The sequence below is a fragment of the Pteronotus mesoamericanus genome, unplaced genomic scaffold (assembly GCF_021234165.1).
Source record: "Pteronotus mesoamericanus isolate MK-2021 breed Mesoamerican mustached bat unplaced genomic scaffold, CSHL_Meso_final contig_101, whole genome shotgun sequence".
In the NCBI taxonomy this organism is placed as follows: Eukaryota; Metazoa; Chordata; class Mammalia; order Chiroptera; family Mormoopidae; genus Pteronotus; species Pteronotus mesoamericanus.
The window spans coordinates 16125356-16145489 of NW_026555001.1; the positions used below are offsets into that span (position 1 = coordinate 16125356).

Below are 20134 nucleotides of genomic sequence, written 5' to 3' on the forward strand. Positions count from 1 at the left end.
AGCAAACCAAAGCTATCACTTCTGCATTATCCTTTGTCCTCAATTAACTACTTTGAAAATGACAGCCAAGCAAATTGCAAACATTTTAATGGTTTATGTTTGGATGTCTCCTGCACATGCTTCCATCAAAACAAAAAAAAAGGAAAAACCAAAGTTTCTTTCCACATAAGGCACAGGACAAAATTAACCCCATTTACATATTCAAGGCGAAAATGAGTGTTTTCCTGGCTTTTGTTTGTTTCTTTTGCTATTACATGTCTATAGATTAAAGGGACTCAAGCACATTATCCATGACAGAAAATTCCACTGTTGTACAAAATAAAATTGTTAATTCTAACTTTTATTCTTATACAATTTGCAGAATAGAGTTGAAATGATTGCTATAAGTTTTAATGTTGATAAGAACTGGACTATAATACAACTGAAATGCAGTGGTGAGCTGAGCAAGTACATTTAAAAATGAAGTCACAGACATGATTTTCTATACATTTTTTCTTGTTTAAAGGAAATTATAAAGTCAGCAAGCAGTCACAGATGAAAGAACAGATAAAATAGGTGGACTGGATAGTTAAGATGAAGAACAAAAATATCTGTTTAGAATTAAAAATGGATAGAGTGGTTTATTTTGCAGCAAGAGAAAACAGGGTGGTGGATGGCAACGGACGGACAGAAGCGCGCTCAGCAGCATTTGCTCTTCCAGCCTGTCACGCCGCCTCCACTGCTGATATCTACATTCTCACTGTTGGGCTCTTTTACAGGGGTCTGGAACAAACACACAAGGAGAGGAACCCATGAAAAAACATTGTCTTGCATAAATCAATTCAACAGAAATACTCTCATAACGTTAATTTATGTAACAGAAAGCAATTACAGTCACGAGACAGGTTTTCTCCCCTATGGCAAGTAAAGACTTGAAAACTCTGTTCTTAGTACTCACTGCCTGCTTTCTCCAAATTGTGAAATGTCTAGAGGCCTCCCAGCGCTCCTCTGAAATCTTCTCTGCCCCTAACACTTGTGCAGAGACGTTTGTTATCTCCTAGTCCCTAACCCCTGAGTATTTAGTACTTAAAAAGCATTATCAAGCATCTGCATAAAACCAATGTTAGGTCATGTCTAACTTCAGAAAAGTGAAACAGCCCTTTTCTGTGTAGTTACTTGCCTTTTGAGACTGAAGTTTATATTACAAAATGATTTTTCTTTTATCAACTCAGGAGAGAAAGTACTGCACAAAAAGTTGCTAGTCAAAAATCACTACTGTGTTTCCTATCTAATGTTAAACAAGTTTATGTTTGGTATTTTAACTCACTTTACCAGACTGAAAAGTGTATGAAAAAAATTCTAGCTCACATTTGGGCCTGCCTATATGGGAAAGATGCAACACTGAGATCTTTATTTATTGATGCATCCATACTTTTTAGCCTTTAATATGATAACAAGGAAGATCTACTTCAGTGGGACATAGATTACACAATGATATAATATAGCCCTACTTTTTAAAAAAAGTAAAGACTGATGAGAATATCAAGGAACATAGTATGGGCAGAAATAAACAAAAAACAATGGAGAAGACCAAAATATCCTGAAAGAGAAAGAACAGACACAGGGGTATTTCAACAAGTTTGTGATAAGTTTTGTAAATACTGGAATAGTTTTTCACGGCAACCCCCGAGTCTCTGAAATGCAAAGTACTTTCCACTAATTCATCATTCTGTCCAGTATCGCCCTCCGCTCACTGCCATCACTGCCTTGGAGTCCTTCTTACGTAAGAGTTTATATCCTTCCAGGTCTTTATTTGCTAAACATAACCAAATGTGGGTGTGATCATGCAATTACATATGATGCAAAACATGTGTGTTTGATATCATATACAATTTTTAAAAATAAGATCACACTACACATATTCAATCCTAATTTGCTTTTTATTACGCACTATATCACAGCTGTCAGACTTTACGTGCAGGATGCTGGCAGGCGTGGAAGGGCACAGCTTTTGTTTTGTAGCCACTTTGAACAGCACTAACTGACGACTGTTTTATCCAGTTTGAATGCCCAATCATAGTTAACATAACATTTCACTCTGAAAAATTAAGTTGCTTGGTTTCTCAGAGATTTTACTAGATTTTTTTTTGATATACCACCTCTATTACAGTTTATATATTGTGTGTGTATGTATATACACACACACATATTCTTAAATCTTTGGGTTGGTTTTTGAAAACGAAAGCAAAAAGGTAACCAGAAGCAACGAACTTTTCTACTATACAAGGTCTGTTTTTCCTTTAAGATTTGTGTCAGATTTTCTCTAATTTTATTTGCATATAAATTTACTACAGACTGAACAGAGAATTCAGGACTCATAACCAAATCTAGTCAGTTGAGGGAAAATATGAAAATCAAATTTCCCAACTTTGCCACAAGTTACTTGAACAGGTAAATTTTGGGATTCACAAGAATGAAACACAGAAACTAACCTTGAGATAAGATGAATTCCTCGAGATCACATTTTCAGCCTAATTTTTATTATTCTTTTTATATCACAGATTGAAATGATTGGCTAAATAAAATATGGGCATGGATTTACTCTGTTTATTCAGTATATAATATATACATGCCCTTTATTGGCACATCTGAGAATGACTATACAGAAGAATAATGATTCTGTAACAATAACTCCAGAATACATTCACCTCTTATCTTAAACTTAAAAAAATGATCTATGGAAGAAATGCAAAGGATGTGTGAAAGAAATGAATCCAAAAGTAAACAGAAAAGAAAGCCATAACACCATGGACCAGACAAAAAGCTGGGGAAAGAAAAGGAGTAGAATCTTAGAGACTAGAGAGTAAGTGTGGGAGCTCAGGATATTAACTATTACTACTGACTAGACCCTATCGATTTCTAGATGGCTCTCTGTTCTCCCAGTTCCTGAACTCACTTTTGAGGATTAGATACTGGTGATGGTTAAATGTTTCAAAACAACATCACCCAAACCCAAGTCTAGTATGTAAATCAAGTACTTTAGAAAAAACTAAGTTTTCAGCTATAAAACAGAGCACCTTAGCTGCAAATAAAAATAGGAACTTACCTTTCGAAGGATATCTTCAGCTAATGTAAGAAAGGCCTTTTCGATGTTTATATTTGCTTTTGCACTAGTCTCAAAAAATCTAATACCATGCTCCTTTGCAATCTAAAATAGAAGCAAAATGTCATCACAAAATCATCAAGTATAGGTTGCCAACTGATGACTTTAGCATCTCAGAGGAAACAGTAATACTATGCTAAAGAGAGCAATTTTAAGTAGCTTACGTAAAGGTTTATTTCAATGGGTCCAGATTCAGTCAAGCTCTTTAAAAATAAGCAAACAAACAAAAGTAATAAAAGAATCCTCTTCTCTAAGAGCTTATTACTTCAGATCATCTAAATCAAGTACAGGTGAACCTTGAACAACACGGGTCAGAAGTATGCGGATTTTTTCCAATAAATATACATTTGACCCTTAGGATCCTTGGGTTTTGTATCTGCAGATGCAAGGGTCAGCCATATGCACTGTCCTACGCCACTTTATATAAATGACTTGTGCACCCTTGGATTCTGGTATTCCCAGGGGGTCCTGCAACCAATTCCCTGCAGATACTGTGTGGCAAATGTAGTCAAGTTGTTGTGGAGTTAAAAGTTATACATGGATTTTCACCTGCACAGGGGTGAGGCGTTGGCATGTTGGTTAAGGGTCAACTGTATTTTACTCCAGGGGAACAACTTAAGTTCAAAGTGACTTAAGCAGTATCTGGTTTCTGCCTGACACAGGCCATTGATTGTCAAACTACGGAATCAGTAATTGATACATTTAATGTCTTAAATTGAAAAACTGAGAATCACTAATTTGTATTTTCCCCTTTGTAGTTTAACAAAGGCTAAAAAAATACTGCCACAGTTTTAATTCTTAACTGTTGGGTACATATTGAAATAAATTCACTTGTAAGCTACTCTTTCCAACAGCATTTAAAAACCAACATGAACAACTCAGGACACTCTATTATCACTACTGTAAAAACAATCAAATGCAATGCCATCTTCACAAAGAAGGGGCTACATATTAGTTTCATTTAGAGCTTTTTTTTTTTAGTTATTGATTTTGAGAGAGAGAGAGAAGGTGGGAGAGAGAAACACCAATTGAGCTACCCGGCCAGGGCTCATTCACAATTTTTTACCTGTTCTCCTTTTCCTTTAGGTACAACTCTTTTATCATCCATATCACACTTGTTTCCTAGTAACATTCTTTCCACATCTTCATTGGCATGCTACAATGGAATAAAAAATTTTTATTTACACACTACCATGAGTTAGGGCTCAATACTCCCCCAAAATGACTTTTCCTCAATATATGGTGTCATGTCAACAGTCTGAAAGTTTTAAAGCAATCACCCCAGAATCATCCAATACTAAATAAAAGCTTACATAAATTCTTAAATTACCTTGGGGGAAAAAACACAACAAAGACATATCCCTGTCAAATATTATTTTCTCACTATGTGAGGCTATCTAATTTCTAGATGTTTTCACCAAAAGAAGATAGAGGCAAAAAAGATCTGAAGCCAGATCTTTTTTGTGCATAGTCTAAATCCAAGCTGGATCATGATTTTAGATAATGTGTATTACCATAGAGAAGCATTAATTAAAAATTCTACAAAGCCCTTCAAGTCTCAAAAAGCTACACTGCCAGGGCACAAGGAGAACCCATGTATAAAAATCAGTTTAAAAACAAATGTTTGCTCCATCAAAATCCTGATGACACCTTTTACACAAATAGAAAAATCCACCCCTAAAATTCATATGGAATCTCAAGGGATCCTGAATAGCCAAAACCATCTTGAAAAAGTAGGACAAAGTTGGAAGAGTTATACTTATTTCTTGATTTCAACTTACTACAAAGCCACAGTAATCAAAACTGCTACTGGCATAAAGACAGACATACAGATGAACAAAATAGCATGGAAGTAAACTCTCGCACACACAGTCAAATGATTTTTGACAAGACTGTCGAGAGCATTCAATGGGAAGAGGATAATCTTCAACAAATGGTGTTGGGAATAGTACATGCAACATGTAAAAGAATGAAGTTATACCCCTAACTTACATCATATATAAAAATGAACTCAAAATGAATCAGACCTAAATACAAGTAGAAGTCTTTTAGCTATAAAACTCTTAGAAGAAAACATGAAAAAATTTTTATGACATTGGATTTGACAATGATTTCTTGGATATAACACCAGAAGCATAAGCAACAAAAGAAAAAAAAAAAGAAATTCCACTTCATCAAAATTAAAAACTTTTGTGAGTCACTAGTAATATTATCAAAGTGAAAAGCAACCCATGGAATGAGGAAAGTGGTTGTAAATCATGTATCTTTGGCCCAAAGCACCTGTCTTTAAACACCCCCACAGCCAAGGTAGTCACGTTCTCCGGATACCAAAAGTACTTTATGAGTTTTGATTTATCTTAAATTTGAACCCATCACATTCTTTCCACCAGCCCCCTTCCTTATCTGGATGACTTCTACTCATCTCTTCAGGTCTCAGCTTAAATGCCATTCCCCTTTTCAAGACGGTTTGGCTATTCAGAATCCCTTGCATTACTATATACAGTTTAGGATGAGCTTGGCAACTTCCACCAAAAGGAAGGGGGCAGTAGCTGGGATTTTGATTGGGATTAACTGAATTTGTAGACCACTCTGGGCAGTGCTGCCATCTTAACAATATGGAATCTTCCAACTGATACACATGGGATGTCTTCCCAATTATTTAGATGATCTTTAATTTCTTTCAACAACATTTTACAGTTTTCAATGTACAAATCTTCCTTCTTTAAATTTTTTTTGATGCTTTGGTAAATGGAATTATATTCTTAACTTTATTTTTATATTATTCAGTGCTAGTGTACAGAGATGCAACTGATTTTATATACTGATTTTGTTCCCTGCAACTGTACAGAACTTGTTTACTGGTGCTAATGTAACAGGGGGACATACCCCTGGAAATGGGGGAGGGGCATGAGCTGCACATGTGTAACTGGAGACTTTGCCCTCTTGCTAAACATGGCAGCAGGAAGAGGGGAAAAGGCAAATATGGCCAACACTGGCCCTCAATGGACGGCTGGACACGCCCACTGGCTTTCAGCACACAAGGGGTTCTGGGAGAGGACTTTGGAAATGGAGCCTGCCGGGAAGCAAAAAAGGCAGTTGGTTCTTTCCTCTTCCCTGGGCAGGTGGCATGCCATCGGTCACCAGTGCGCCTGCTAATGGTAACCAGCAAGGGCCTCTGAGTGGAGGCCAGGGGGCACAGACTCCAAAAGATGCCTGAAGCTGGACAGCAAACAGAGACCAGCTAAGCCACCCATGTTTATGATACTATTGGGTGGGAAAAGAGGTTTCTGGAGCAATCTTGTACTGAGCTGGCAGAGGGTAACAGGGTGATTTTTCTTTGGGTGTCTTACAGGGAACAGGCTTTGAGGCAGAAACTTGCTATTATTTCCAAAGGCCTTGTTGGTAACAGTCAGCACTGTGAACAGACTTTTGTTCTTGTGTTATTTTCAGTTCTTGACCCTATGTAGTAGTTATAATGAGGCTAGTTTTGATGTCATACTCTGATTTTTTTCTTTCCCCTTACTTTTGTTACCCAGATACTTTTGGTAGAAACTTTCCATTAAATAAAAGATTCCTTTCTTTTTCAGCAAAATCCATCTTCAGAGGTTTGCCTGGTAGGCAGCAAGTGGTAGGACCCCCTCCTCCCCATTCTGGTTGGGTTTGGTAACACTAATAGTTTATTTTTTGGTGTGTATGTGTGGATTTTCTATATACAAGATTTACAAACAGAGTTTCACTTTACAGTCTCAGTGCCCCCCCCGACTTCTCTAACTGTCAGACTTCCAGTACAATGCTGAATAGTGACCAGAGCAGGCACCCCTATCATCTTCTTGACTTTAGGGGGGCAGGTATGATGTTGCCTGTAGGGTTTTCATAGATGTCCTTTATTAGGCTAAGAGAGTTCTTTCTATATCTGTTGAAATGATCACATGGTTTTTCTTTTATTAATATGGTAAATTACATTGATTGTTTTGATATGTTAAACAATCCTTGCATTCCTACGTAAATTCCTCTTGTAACAGGGTGTAGAGCAAGGGGTCCCCAAAGTCCTCACAGCCCATGGTTGGGGGGGGAGGAAGATGATACAGCATTTTAAATACTTGGCATAACAAAAGGTGTGTAAAACCATCGGTAGTTCCTATTAGGGGCCATCTTCTACAATCGCTAGAGAGAGTTTTTGGGTAATTTAGTAATTGTCTTGAATGAAGTTCTAGATAGACCTGCTCAAAAATTTAATATAGAGGTAAAAAATAGTATTAAAATTTTTAAAAAGTAGAAATGATCAATAATAATGACTTCAATAATGACAGTACATTATCTCCTAAAGATCAAGTAGAATACTTTTTCTTGTCAACCAAGTACTTGAAGCGTTTATGCTATTTCTACGTCTTACCTCATCTATGTTTCTAAGCCATTTGCTGATGTTTTCGAAACTTTTACCATTGGTGATGTCATATACTAGCATGATACCCATTGCTCCTCTGTAGTAGGAGGTTGTGATGGTGTGAAATCGCTCCTGGCCTGCCGTATCCCTGAAATAAACAATAATCTGTGAGCATTTTGATATTACTATATTCTAGATAAAAGGTGAAACAATAAAATAGTTTGGTAGAATAGAGATTAAAATCCACAATATGCCAAACATGCAAAATAGAACCACCACTCACTTAATTCTTAAATGGTAAAACCATTACGGTTATTCATAAACATACATGTATATATAAAACTTTGTAGTCAAAGAAAATTAATGACCTACCTATACTGGATGAAAACTGGAAGGGAAAACAATAAAGTAACACAAAAAAACTTTGAAAGGTTATGTTAAAATGAACACAGTAAATGTGATAAAAAACACTTGGAGTTCCATTTTTAAGTCATCTAGCTCCATAATGTAATGCAAAAGCATGTGGAATTTTTAGAACATTAAAGGACTACACCATAGTAAAGCCGCACCTACCTTTAGAATCACTAACAAAAAGTTGTAAAGACAATCTTATTTATAAATAACAAGACTGAAACGTGTAAACACTATTTTTCAGTGCCTTCAAATCAATGATTTAAGACACATAATTTGCTCCTTTAATTTTTCTCTCTTGTTTGCATCACCACTTTTTTCCTTTTATGGATCATTCTCATCAGCACATAAACATGTTTTGAAGATTTAATTTATGGACCCAAAGAGGACCACACCAAGGCACATCATAATTAAAATGCCAAAAGTGGCCCTGCCTGGTGTGGCTCAGTGGATTGAGTGCCGGCCTGTGAACCAAAGAGTCACCAGTTCAATTCCCAGTCAGGGCACATGCCTGGGTTGCGGGCCACATCAGGCCCCCAGTAGGGAGTGCGCGAGAGGCAACCATACTTTGATGTTTCTCTCCCCCCGCTTCCTTCCGCTCTGACTAAAATAAATAAAATCTTTTTAAGAAGAGAAAGAAATGGAAAAAAAAAAAATGAATAGAATGCCAAAGGTTAAAAGAGAGAATCTTAAAAGCAGCAAGAGAAAAGCAGAGAGTTACCTTACCTACAAAGGAGTACCCCTAAGACTGTCAGCTGAATTCTCAAAAGAAACTTTTTGCAGGCTAGAAGGGACTGGCAAGAAGTATTCAAAGTGATGAAAGGTAAGGACCTACAACCTGGATTACTCTATGCAGCAAAGCTATCATTTAGAATGGAAGGGCAGATAAAGTGCTTCCCAGATAAGAAAAGCTAAAGGAGTTCATCATCACCAAGCCATTATTACATGAAATGTTAAAGGGACTTATTTAAGGAAAAGAAGATCAACACTATGAACATTAAAATGGCAACAAATTCACAACTATCAAAAACTGAATCTAAAAAAAGTAAGCAAACAAGCAACAGAAACAGAATCATAGATATGGAGATCATCTGAAGGGTTATCTGCTGGGTGGGGTAAGGGGGAAAACAGGGGGAAAACTGGGGGAAAGGTGCAGGGATTAAGAAGTATAATTGGTAGGTACAAAATAGACAGGTGCATGTTAAGAACAGTACAGGAAATGGAGAAGCCAAAGACTTTATACCCATGACCCATGGACATGAACTAAGGGGATGGGGGTACTGCTGGTGGGGATGGGGGTACCAGGCAGAGGGGGGCAGGGGGAAAATTGGAATAACTGTAATAACACAATCAATAAAATATATTTTTAAAACAGATTTTATTTCTTTATTTTTAGAGAGAGGGGAAAGAAGGGAGAAAGAGACCGACCCAAGCTGTTGCATATACTAGTCTGCTCATTTCGTGGTGTGGACATATCACTATTTGTTTACCCACTTACCCATGGAAGGACATTTGGCTTGTTTCCAGTTTCTGGCTATTACAAAAAGCTGCTAATGAATATTCATGTGTAAGTTTCTGTTTGGACCTAAGTTTTTTATTTCTCTGGAATGAACAACCACGAATATTATTATTGCTGAACCATATGATAAATGTATGTTTAACTTTATAAAAAAAAAAGGTCAAACTTTTTACAGTGGCTGTATCACTTCACATTCTCACTAGCAATGTATGAGAGAACCAGTATCTACATACCATAAACATTTGGTGTTGTCACTTTTTTATTTTAGTTGGTCTAACAGGGCTTGTTGTGATATCATTATCATTTTAATTTGTATTTCTCTATGGCTAATGACATTAAAAATTTTTTCATGTAATTACTTGCCATCCATATGATATACTTTTCAGTGAAATATCTGTTTACGTTCTGCCCATTTTCTAATTGGACTGTTAGCCTTTAAAAAAAAAACAACTGTTGAGTGTTGAATTCTTTTTACATGTCAGATATGTAGTTTGGAAACATTTTCTCCAAGTCTGTAACTAGGTTTTTCAAACTCTCAACAGGATCCTTTGTAGAGCAAATGTTTTAAAAATTTTGTTGAAATACAACTTATTAAATTTTTAATAGTTTACAGATTGCAGTTTTAATGTTACACCAAAGAATTCTCCCCCTAGTCTCAGTTCTCAAAAATTTTCTTCCTATATTTTCTTTTAAAAGACTTCTCATTTTACAATTTACATTTAAATTGATACATTTTGAATTAATTTTGGTACAATGTGTGGATTTTAAGTAGAAAGTCATGTTTTTGCTTATAGATGTCCAATTGCTCTAGCACCATTTGTTTAAAAACCTGTGGAAATACCCTTTTTTCACTGAATTTGCTTTTGCACCTTAGGCAAAGATCAGCAGGCCATGGTTCGATCTATTTCTGGGTTTTAAAATTCTGTTCCAATGACCTGTGTCTATGCCCTACCTACTCCACCCATACTATGCTGTCTTGATTACTGCAGGAAAAAAAACACACACACACACAAAAACAAAAACCCAACCTAAAACCAAGAACACTGATTCCTCCCAATCACTTTTCTGTTGTACTGTTTTAGGTATTCTTGCCGTTCCATGTAAGTTTTAGGGCAAGCTTGTCTATACCTACAAAATTCTTTTTCCCCCCAACAAACTTCTTTAAAGAATTATCTTGGCTCTCTCACAAGGTAAAGGCTATCTGAGGACACAGCAAGAAGGCAGGAAGCTAGCTAGGAAGAGAGGTCTCACCAAAATATGATCTGCCAATCCCTTGATCTGCGTCTTCAAGCCTCGAAAATGATTACTGTGGAACTTACATAATCCTTGGAGAACCTACAGGAAGTACCTTTTGACAAGCTAGTACCTGAGATATATGAGAAACTTCGTGCATGATCCAGACAACATAAAACTAAATAAGGAGTGTGGGATAAACTAGTTGCTGCAAGCACTGTGTCTGCAGTAGGGATGCACTGACAGTGATGATAAGACAGATGCAGTCTCTAGGTTGGGCCTTCCACACAATTCTCTTTTTCCTTAACCACGCTGTCTGAATTCCGTCTGCAAGGCCCAGCACAACCTTCACCTCTAGGTCACACACAAACTTCTTCAGAGATACAGCACCAAGGAACAAGTACTGAAAATATGTCTCTATTTTTATTTCTAAATCCAAGACCTAGTAACTCTCTCTCTTTTTTATTGGCTAAGGGCCAGTCCATTTTTCACATAATTTCTTCACATCATTGTAAATGTAAACAACAAATCTCTAGAAGTAGATTCTTATCTTGAAGTTTGAAGCCAGTAACTTCCATCAACTTTCCAAAGTATGAGAATATTACATTATACACCTAAGACTCAATGTCCTCAACTGTAAAAAGTGGATACTAACAATATCTATCTTGAAGAATTTTTATGAGCACCAGATCTAATAGATTTAAAACACTTAAAAAACCAGGCCCAGAATACACACTCATTAAAACTTGAGGGGGGGGGTTGGGGGGGGAGAGCGAGCGAGAGAGAGAGACGCGCGCGTGCGCACGAGCTCTAGATTCTGTTGCCTCCAATTCATTCTTCAACCAACTATAATCAAACTGGTATCACTACTATTTTACTAAGACTGCTCTTCTTGAAAAGGTCTCCAATAATCTTCTGACTGCCAAACCCAATATTTAGTTCCTTTTATACATTTTAATCATTCAGAAGGATTCCACACAATTGATTTTTTCTCTTCTTGAAACACTTCTCGGATACCACAAATTACTGCTCCGTATGGCACTGGCTGCTCATTCTCAGTATCCTTTGTTGGCATTCTAACATTCAGGGATGTAGGAGCTGCCATTTTCTACACAGTAGCCTGGGTGATTGTCTTTAAATATACATATGATTATATAATTTTTCTGCTTAAAATTTTTAATAGCTTCAACAGGGAAAGAATAGGCTTTTCAATAAATGGTGTTGAAACAACTGGATATTTCCATGCGAAAAAATGAAGTCAGAGCACTACCTTATACCATATAAAGATTAACTGAAAACAGATCTAAGATCTAAATAGAGGAGCTCAAACTATAAAACTCGTAAAAAGAAAAAATAGATAAATTAGACTTCATCAAAATTAAAGAGTTGTACTTCAAAGGAATGTATCAAGAAAGTGAAAACATACAAAATAGAAGAAAATATCCACAAATCATACGAGATCTGTCCAGAAAGTATCCAGCCACGCACTATGAAAAACAGAGGCATTTATTAAAGATACAAGAAACATTGTATAGACAACAATGACGCCTCAGTCCCCTTCAAAGTGGGTACCTTGGAACCTCACAACAGTTCTCCCAATCACCATCATCTGCCCCATTGTATTTTCCTGAATCTTATAGATGGTCTGAAATCTCTTCCCTTTCAAAGATGATTTTTTTTTTAAGATTTTATTTATTGACCTGGTTGGGGTGGCTCAGTGGGTTGAGTGCCAGCCTGCAAACCAAAGGGTCACCGGTTTGATTCCAAGTCGGGGCACATGCCTGGGTTGTAAATAAATAAATGCAATCTTAAAAAAAATTAAGATTTTATTTATTTATATTTAGAAAGAGGGGAAGGGAAGGAGAAAGAAAGGGAGAGAAATATCAATGTGTGGTTGCCTCTCACATGCCCCCTACCAAGGACCTGGCCTGCAACCCAGGCATATGCTCGAAGGTGATTTTAGTTTTGGGAAATGCCAGAAGTTTCAGGGCACCAAATGTGGGCTAGAGTGGGGCTGAGTAACCTAGGTGATTTGATGTTTTTCAAAAAAACTCTGCCCAGGACGTGATGCATGAGCAGGCATGCTGTTGTGATGAAGCTGCCAACCACTAGCTGCACATAGCGGCAGCCTTCTGCATCAACCCAATAGCTCCCACAGAGGAATGTTCAAACAATGTAAAATTGGATACAGATTTGTTGCTCTACTTGCTCAAGTCATTTTGAATGCGATGGCCACACAGTACAAGCGCTCACTCAATGGTGTCTACCATCCCCACTGACTAGTACAGTGAGGCTGTCATTGTTCATGCACATGCATTCCAGTCCCCTCTTCTTGGCTCCCAGGTTACACCGATGTCACGCAAACTGTTCTCACTACATTGGTTTGGACTTCCTCCAGAAAGACCTCAAATGTAAAAAGCTAAACAATGAAGGACAAACAACTCTATCTAATAGTGGGCAAAGGATCTGGTATTTCTCCAAAAATGCACAAATGGCCAGCCAATAAACACATGAGGATGCTCCGTATCAACAGTCATTAGGGAACTAATCAAAACCACAATGGGATACCACTTCACATACACTGGGATAGCTATAATAAACAAACAAACAATAATGCATGTTGGTGAGGATGTAGAGAAACTGGAAGCCTCACAGATCGTTAGTGGGAGTATAAAATGATGCAGCTATTTTGGGAAACAGCCTGGCAGTTCCTCAATATGTTAAACAGTCACCATATGAACCAGCAATTCCACTCCTAAGTATATAACCAAGAGAAATGAATACATATGCCCACACAAAAACTTACACATAAATGTTCATAACACCAGTATTCATAACAGGCAAAAAAAAAGTAGGAACAACTTAAATGTCCACCAGCTGATTAAGGTATGAAGAAAATGTGGCATATCCAAACAATGGAGTATTATTCAGTCATAAAAAAGAATGAAGTACTAATATATTCTACAATATGGGTGAACCCTGGTAAATGAGGGAGACGCCCCTCCAAAAAACAGAATTACCTTCTGGAGGGCAGTCCCCTTGTAGTATAGATTTCCTCTGCTAGATGAGGGTTCTAGGAACCCCATCTGTATCAGTGTACTAGCTGGTGTTATTTTAAGAGGCTGCATTCAGTTTCAGTGAAATTTTTTGAAGACTTTCAATGCATCTGCCCATTTCATGATAGTGATTTACGAGGGTACCTGCCCACACCACACTAAGCGTTCAGCAATTTTTGAGCAAAAATGGCATGACCCCCATGCTCCACCCTCCCTATTCACCCAATCTCATCCCAAGGGACTTTGTTTTCCCAGGTGAAAAAAAGTCATCAAAGGAAACGTTTTGCTGATGTAAAAGAGGTGGGATTAAAAAAGGCAGAATCACTAAAAGGCATGAAAATCAACAATTTCAAAAACTGTTTCGAGAAATGGGAAAGACATCTCAATTGGTGTACTGCACCAAATGGAGAGTACTCTGAAGGTGACTGAAGTTTAAACATGTAATAATAAATAGCCCTGGCTGGTGTGGTTCAGTGCATTAAGTGCTGCTGGCCTGTGAACCAAAACGTCGCTGGCTGAATCCCAGTCAGGGCACATGTCTGGGTTGCAGGCCCGGTCCCCAGTGGGGGGGTGCATGAGAGGCAACCACACCTTGATGCTTCTCTAAAAAAAATAAAAAAATTTTTTTAAAAAAAAGAATCCACAACGGGGACACCTGTAATGGCATCATCAATAAAAAATAATTAAAAAAATAAAATTGATGCTTATCTCTCTCACAAATCAATTTTTTAGAAAAAGTAATAGACTAGGAGCTGATGTTGGGGATGGTGCAAGCAAGTAAAATTTTAAATGGGGTGGTAAGAAAAGGCCCCAGTGAAAAAGCAAAGGGAATGAGGAAGGAAGCTATATAAATATCTGAGAACAGTGTTCCAACAAGGGGGAAGAACAAGCGCAAAGGTCCTGAGGCATGGTTGAAGAATAGTAGAGAGGTCAATGTGACGGGGGAATGGAGCAGGTGAAGACAGACTAGTACGAAATGAAAGGTTGTGGGGGCAGGGTGGGAATGAAGGTTATGTAGGATCTTACAGGCCTCTGCAAGGACTTCTGCTTTTCCTGAGTGAGACAGGAAGCCTATTGGAACATCTGTGAAAAGAAATAACTTGGGTTTACAAAGAATCATTCTGTTTGCTGTGTTGAAAATGGGTGTGCATGCAGGAGCAGACTTAGGAAGTAATGCAATACCTATCCAAAAAGATCCAAATTTTTTTAAAATGTCACTTAAGAAAAACCATCTAAGCCCTGGCTGGTGTGGTGTGGTGGACTGAGCTACTGGCCTGCAAACCAAAAGATTTACTGGTTAGGGCACATGCCTGGGTTGCGGGCCAGGTCCCAGGCTGGGGGCGTGTCAGAGGCAGCCAATCAATGTTTCTTTCACACACTGATGTTTTCCTCCCTTTCTTTCTCCCTCTCTTCCCCTCTCTCTAAAAATAAACAAATAAAATCTTAAAAAAAAAAAAGAAAAAGAAAAACCATCTAAGAAACATGCAACCAATTCTTCTAGGTTGTATCCTTAAGTCATATCAAACCAGTAAGAGGACACACACCCCCCAACACCCACACAAGTATTTGTATTTATATATTTATTTACTCTTACACCACAATTTTTACCTCCATTACCTTTAATATTATGTCAGCTTATTAAGAATCGTTACAAAATGTAGCTCTATAAAAATTTAGTCTGTATTTGTTATAATGTTTTACCCCCCTTCTTTACATTGTTTTTGTAAAGAATAATGTAATTTATTGTGGGTAATCCTCTCTCCCTGCCCCTTTTGTTGCGCTAGCTGCCAAGAAGTTCAGGTAAATTTTACAAATTAAGCACATTAAATAAACTGCCCTTTAGAGAGAGCATATTTATATCCTCCGTTTTTCTCAATTCCAAATTCTCATTTTATGTTTTATTAATCTTACTTATTTAGTTACAAAGTGCCTTAAATCAATCAGGTGTAATTTATAAATGCTTTCATGAAAAAACAAAACAAACAATAGAAACAGTTTACTTCTTTTCTGAACCAGTAAAAAGTATAAGTAACTAATAATAATTCTATCCCTACAGAGAGGGGGTTAAAGTTCCCTACCTAAAATCCAGGCTGGAAATGTACTTATTCAAGACAAAGAGTGTATAGGACCTAGGCTTCCAAAAGTGTCAAATAGTTATAGTGCAGGAAGAGTAGAAAGCTTTCATTTCAGTTTTTGTTATAAGTAGTAACAATTTTGGGAGATCTAACACTGCAATCCACTATGAACACCAACCCCAACACTGTCTAGCTATCACGTGCTTCCTTTTCCCCTATTCATTCACCTTACACAATTAGCAAATTATATACACACTTCAGTGTCAAATCTATGACTAAATCCTCCACCAAGAAAGAACACACTGCAAAAGAGACTAAGTCTGCCCTGACTGGTGTGGTTCAGTTGGTTGTATATCACCCTGCAAAGCCAAAGGTGGCAGGTTTGACTCCTGGTAATGGCATATGCCTGGGTTGCAGCCAGTTGGGTGTGTGTGAGAGGTAACTGATCAATGTTTCTCTGGCACATTGATGTCTCTCCCCCTCTCTCTCTAAAAATAAGGGAGCAGCTAAGTCTTTTATATTATAATATAAAAATATTGTAATACTGGTTAGTTATGAAATACTAATATAAAAGGTATTAAAATATTAATGGCCCCTTGAAAAGTAAGTTAATCACTATTTAGGTTCAAAATTTCTGTTTTGATCCATGGGATACTACTCCATCTGTTCTTTGATTTTTTGTCTCCTTCATCTTTCAAAATTTATTCCAAATTATCTTCCTTCTTTTGATATGCTCTCCCTGTTGAGATTTTTAAAGTTTCCTAAATCCTATTTTCATTTATACAATTCATACTTTTACATTCTTTCAACATCACTGCATCTACCCCACAAGATGATCTGGCTCCCTGACTCACTGATCGCAAATTATCCTTGTCCTGGATCCTTATTGGACCAGCTCACACCAATTGTTACGACAATCAGTAACACACTTCAGAGCAGAACAGAGCTCTAGCCCCACTACTTCTAGGTTATTGGTGACCCTTTGCCCAGGGCTAAAAATAGTCGCAGCTGCTTATTCATCAGTCAAATTATTTTTAGGTTTGCCCACATACACCCCTCCCCCCAAGGTCTAAGGACAGCAGGTTGATTTCAATAAGCAAAAGCAGATGTTAAATTATGCTCACAATATCTTTTTATGTCACCATAATACAGGTTTTTAAGTCTGTTGACAAAATTACACACTTGATTTTCCTCTCCTCTTAAAATTTTTTCCTTCTAAGCCTACGTATAATAATCAGGTTTCTGAAATTATAAAACAATGACAAAAGAATTCTTGTTATATAAGTAGATACAGCTGAGAGGATATTTTTTCCTACTGACATATTATAAAAGGAGTGATATGTCCCTAGCAGCAAAGTAGCTTATTTTCTTAATTATCAGTCCCACACAGAGTCAGGGAAACTGTGTACTCTAGCTGCTATTATGAGTTATTTTCAGTCCAGGCAATGACAGCAACTGGAACAGGCCAGAGACAGTATCAACCTGTTGTGTAAGTCAAAGACCCCAAATTTAAATTAGGATGTCAAATTTCTCAGACTGAGATTTATTTTAACAAGATCTGAATTTCCTCATAGATATGCAATTTCTCTACATCCAAAACGACGTAAGTTTACATTATTACCTTCATTTTTTAAAAAAGTCAAAAGCCTGATATCAGCCCTGGAGAGTTTATAATCCCGTGGAGACAGGAATAAACAAATAAATGTATAATCCCAAATCGTGACAAATGCCAACAAGGTAACCAGGGTAGCATGATGAAGAATAGGATAAGGAAGGGAGTAATCTAGATAGAATGATCAGAGTGGTCCTCTCTATAAAGCTGATGCTTAAGGTGAGAGAGAAATGTGAACAGAAATTAACCAAAGCCATTTTGTCAACAAATATTTATTGGGCATCTACATTTGCCAGGCTCTGTTCTAGGTGGTGGTTATATAACCACAAACTAAGACATATGGGACCTCACCATCAAAAAGCTTACATTCTGGCCTGACGGGTATGGCTCAGTGGGCTGGGTATTGTCATGCAAACCAAAAGGTCGCCAGTTCAATTCCAGCCAACCGGTGTTTCTCTCACATATCCATGCTTCTCCCCCTTTCTTCCTCTCTCCAAAGATAAATAAATAAAAATTTTTTAAAAAATCTTACATTAAAAAATAAACTATGACAAAGATAAACTAGGATAAATGTGATAGAGCCAGGAGGATTGGGCTACTTTAGCTAAGTTATCACCCAAGTCCTCTCTCAGAGAATAACACTGAATTGAGATCTGACTAAGAGAAGACAGCAGGGCAAGATCTGGTGAAAAACACTGCAAGTAGAAGAAATAGTTGATATACAAAGGCCCCAACATGGGATCATGCCTGAGGGAGGCTTGAGGGAGGAACAAAATGGCAGTAGTGACTAGAGCAAAGTTGGTGAGAGATGACATCAGAAGGGGCAGGAGCCAGAACCTGGAGTTTTCAAATCATTATTTCTGTTGAAATAGGAAGTCTCTGCAATAGAGTGGTACACTTCAGAATGCTCAGTCCAGGTAGGAATGGGAGAAGCGGAAGGTTAGAGGGTTGCAGGGCATGCACTAAAGTCCTAAATTGGCAAGGCACTTGGAAGTGAAAGGAGATCCGTTGCAGACAGAAACTATATACACAAAGGAGGCCAGAATCGTGGGCAGGGGGCCCATTCTGTAAACTGTGGTAAGAAATGCTAATTTGGAATTTGCACTTTTATTTGAAATGCAATGGAAAGTCAAAACAGTTATAAATAGGGGAAGGAATGACAACCATGACTAGATGTATATTTGAAAAAGGTTACTCTGGCTGTTCTGTGGAAAAATTACCAGAAGAAGGCAAAAGGGAGTAAGGACCTGTTAGGATGGTTCAAAGAAGTGATGTAATGGTGCCTTCGACTACAGTGGGTAACAATGGAGAGGACAAATTGTATACGAATTCTAGACACATTTTGGAGGTTTGCTAAGTTGGATGTTGGGGTTTAAGGGAATGAGAAGAATCAAAGATGACTCCCAAGTCTCTGGTATCCAACAAAGGTAAACAAGTAATTCTTCCAAAATGGGACACTAATGACTTTTGGTGACTATGGCAAGCATTTCTGACTCACTTCCTCAAAAGAAAGAAAAAAAGGAGGTAGGGGAGGAGGAGGGAAAAGGCCAACTTGAAGTAACTCACTATAGCTGTGTTCCTGACTAACAGCTACTCTATGGAAAATGTAGATCGCAGAAGATACTGTGACACAACTTTTTAGAGATCTAGGATTTTAAAAGCTGCAGAAACTTTTCTGTCAGCCAAACAAGCTAATTTTAGGCCTACAGACATGTGCCTTGGCCGGGTGAGAACCATCTCCACCCCCATGCAACACAAAGACTAAGACTCCTAGAAAGCAAGCAAGACATTAATGAGACATGAATTGTCTCTAAATGAACATTTCATGATAAATTATTGCTATATATAGTAAATATAAAAGAAAAAAAGAAGTATAAGACAAAGCTTTAGCACAGACTAAAGAAAGTTTCCAAACCTAAAATTCAATCACAGAACAGGAACTTTTCATGTTGAAACAAGAATCTAAATATACACATTTAAAATTACTATTATAACTTTAAAGTCTATGATTCATACTTGATGCAAATTTAAAGAATTTTATTGTTACTTCTATGGGGGCAAATTCTATAAAAACTAATAAAAATAATGTCTATAAAAAGTTACGAACACATTAAAGAAAATAAGTATTTTACCTTAAGCTTGTCAGAGCACCAAAAGAATTATATTGATTTTTTTATACCCTGGCCGGGTAGCTCAGTTGGTTAGAGCTTCATCCTGACACACCAAGGTTGTGAGTTCGATTCCCGGTCGGAGCACATACAATAATCAATCAATGAATGTATAAATAAGTAAAACAACAAATCAATGCTTCTCTCCCCCCCCCTTTCTCTAAAAATCAATAATTTTTTAAAAAACCCTTTTTATATTGAGTGTGAGCAAAGTGTGTGCTAGAGGCTTTACACAGATTATTTCATGAAATCTTTCTAACAATCTTTTAAGATAGGCGGTATTGTCTCCATTTTCCATATGAAGATTAAAGTGGTTCACAGGGTCTAGTAACTTGACCAAATTCATGAAGTGGAAAAACCCCAAAACCTCGGCCAGGTCTCATGTACTTCAAAGTCCAAGGCAGTAATTTCTTTACTTCACTAAAAGGAGGTCACCTGATTGTTGGCTCTAGAAGTCTCACAGAATCTAAACTAGTGATTAGACCTTCAGACTTGGCAGTCTACTACATAAAGTGAGTAAATTAGCATCACTTA

At 37.4% G+C, this 20134-nt stretch overlaps 1 protein-coding gene across 1 annotated transcript in view; it reads right to left on the reverse strand.

Moving 5' to 3' along the window:
* Positions 1-477: 477 nt before the first annotated feature.
* RAB10 (RAB10, member RAS oncogene family) overlaps positions 478-20134 on the reverse strand; it is a 71585-nt gene continuing 51928 nt past the window's right edge. The window contains exons 3-6 of the mRNA XM_054568885.1: positions 7536-7674; positions 4209-4298; positions 3086-3187; positions 478-762 (exon numbers count right to left, since the gene is read on the reverse strand). Coding sequence (XP_054424860.1) covers positions 679-762; positions 3086-3187; positions 4209-4298; positions 7536-7674 — 415 coding nt within the window. The 3' untranslated portion in view covers positions 478-678. The remainder of the gene's footprint in view (positions 763-3085; positions 3188-4208; positions 4299-7535; positions 7675-20134) is intronic.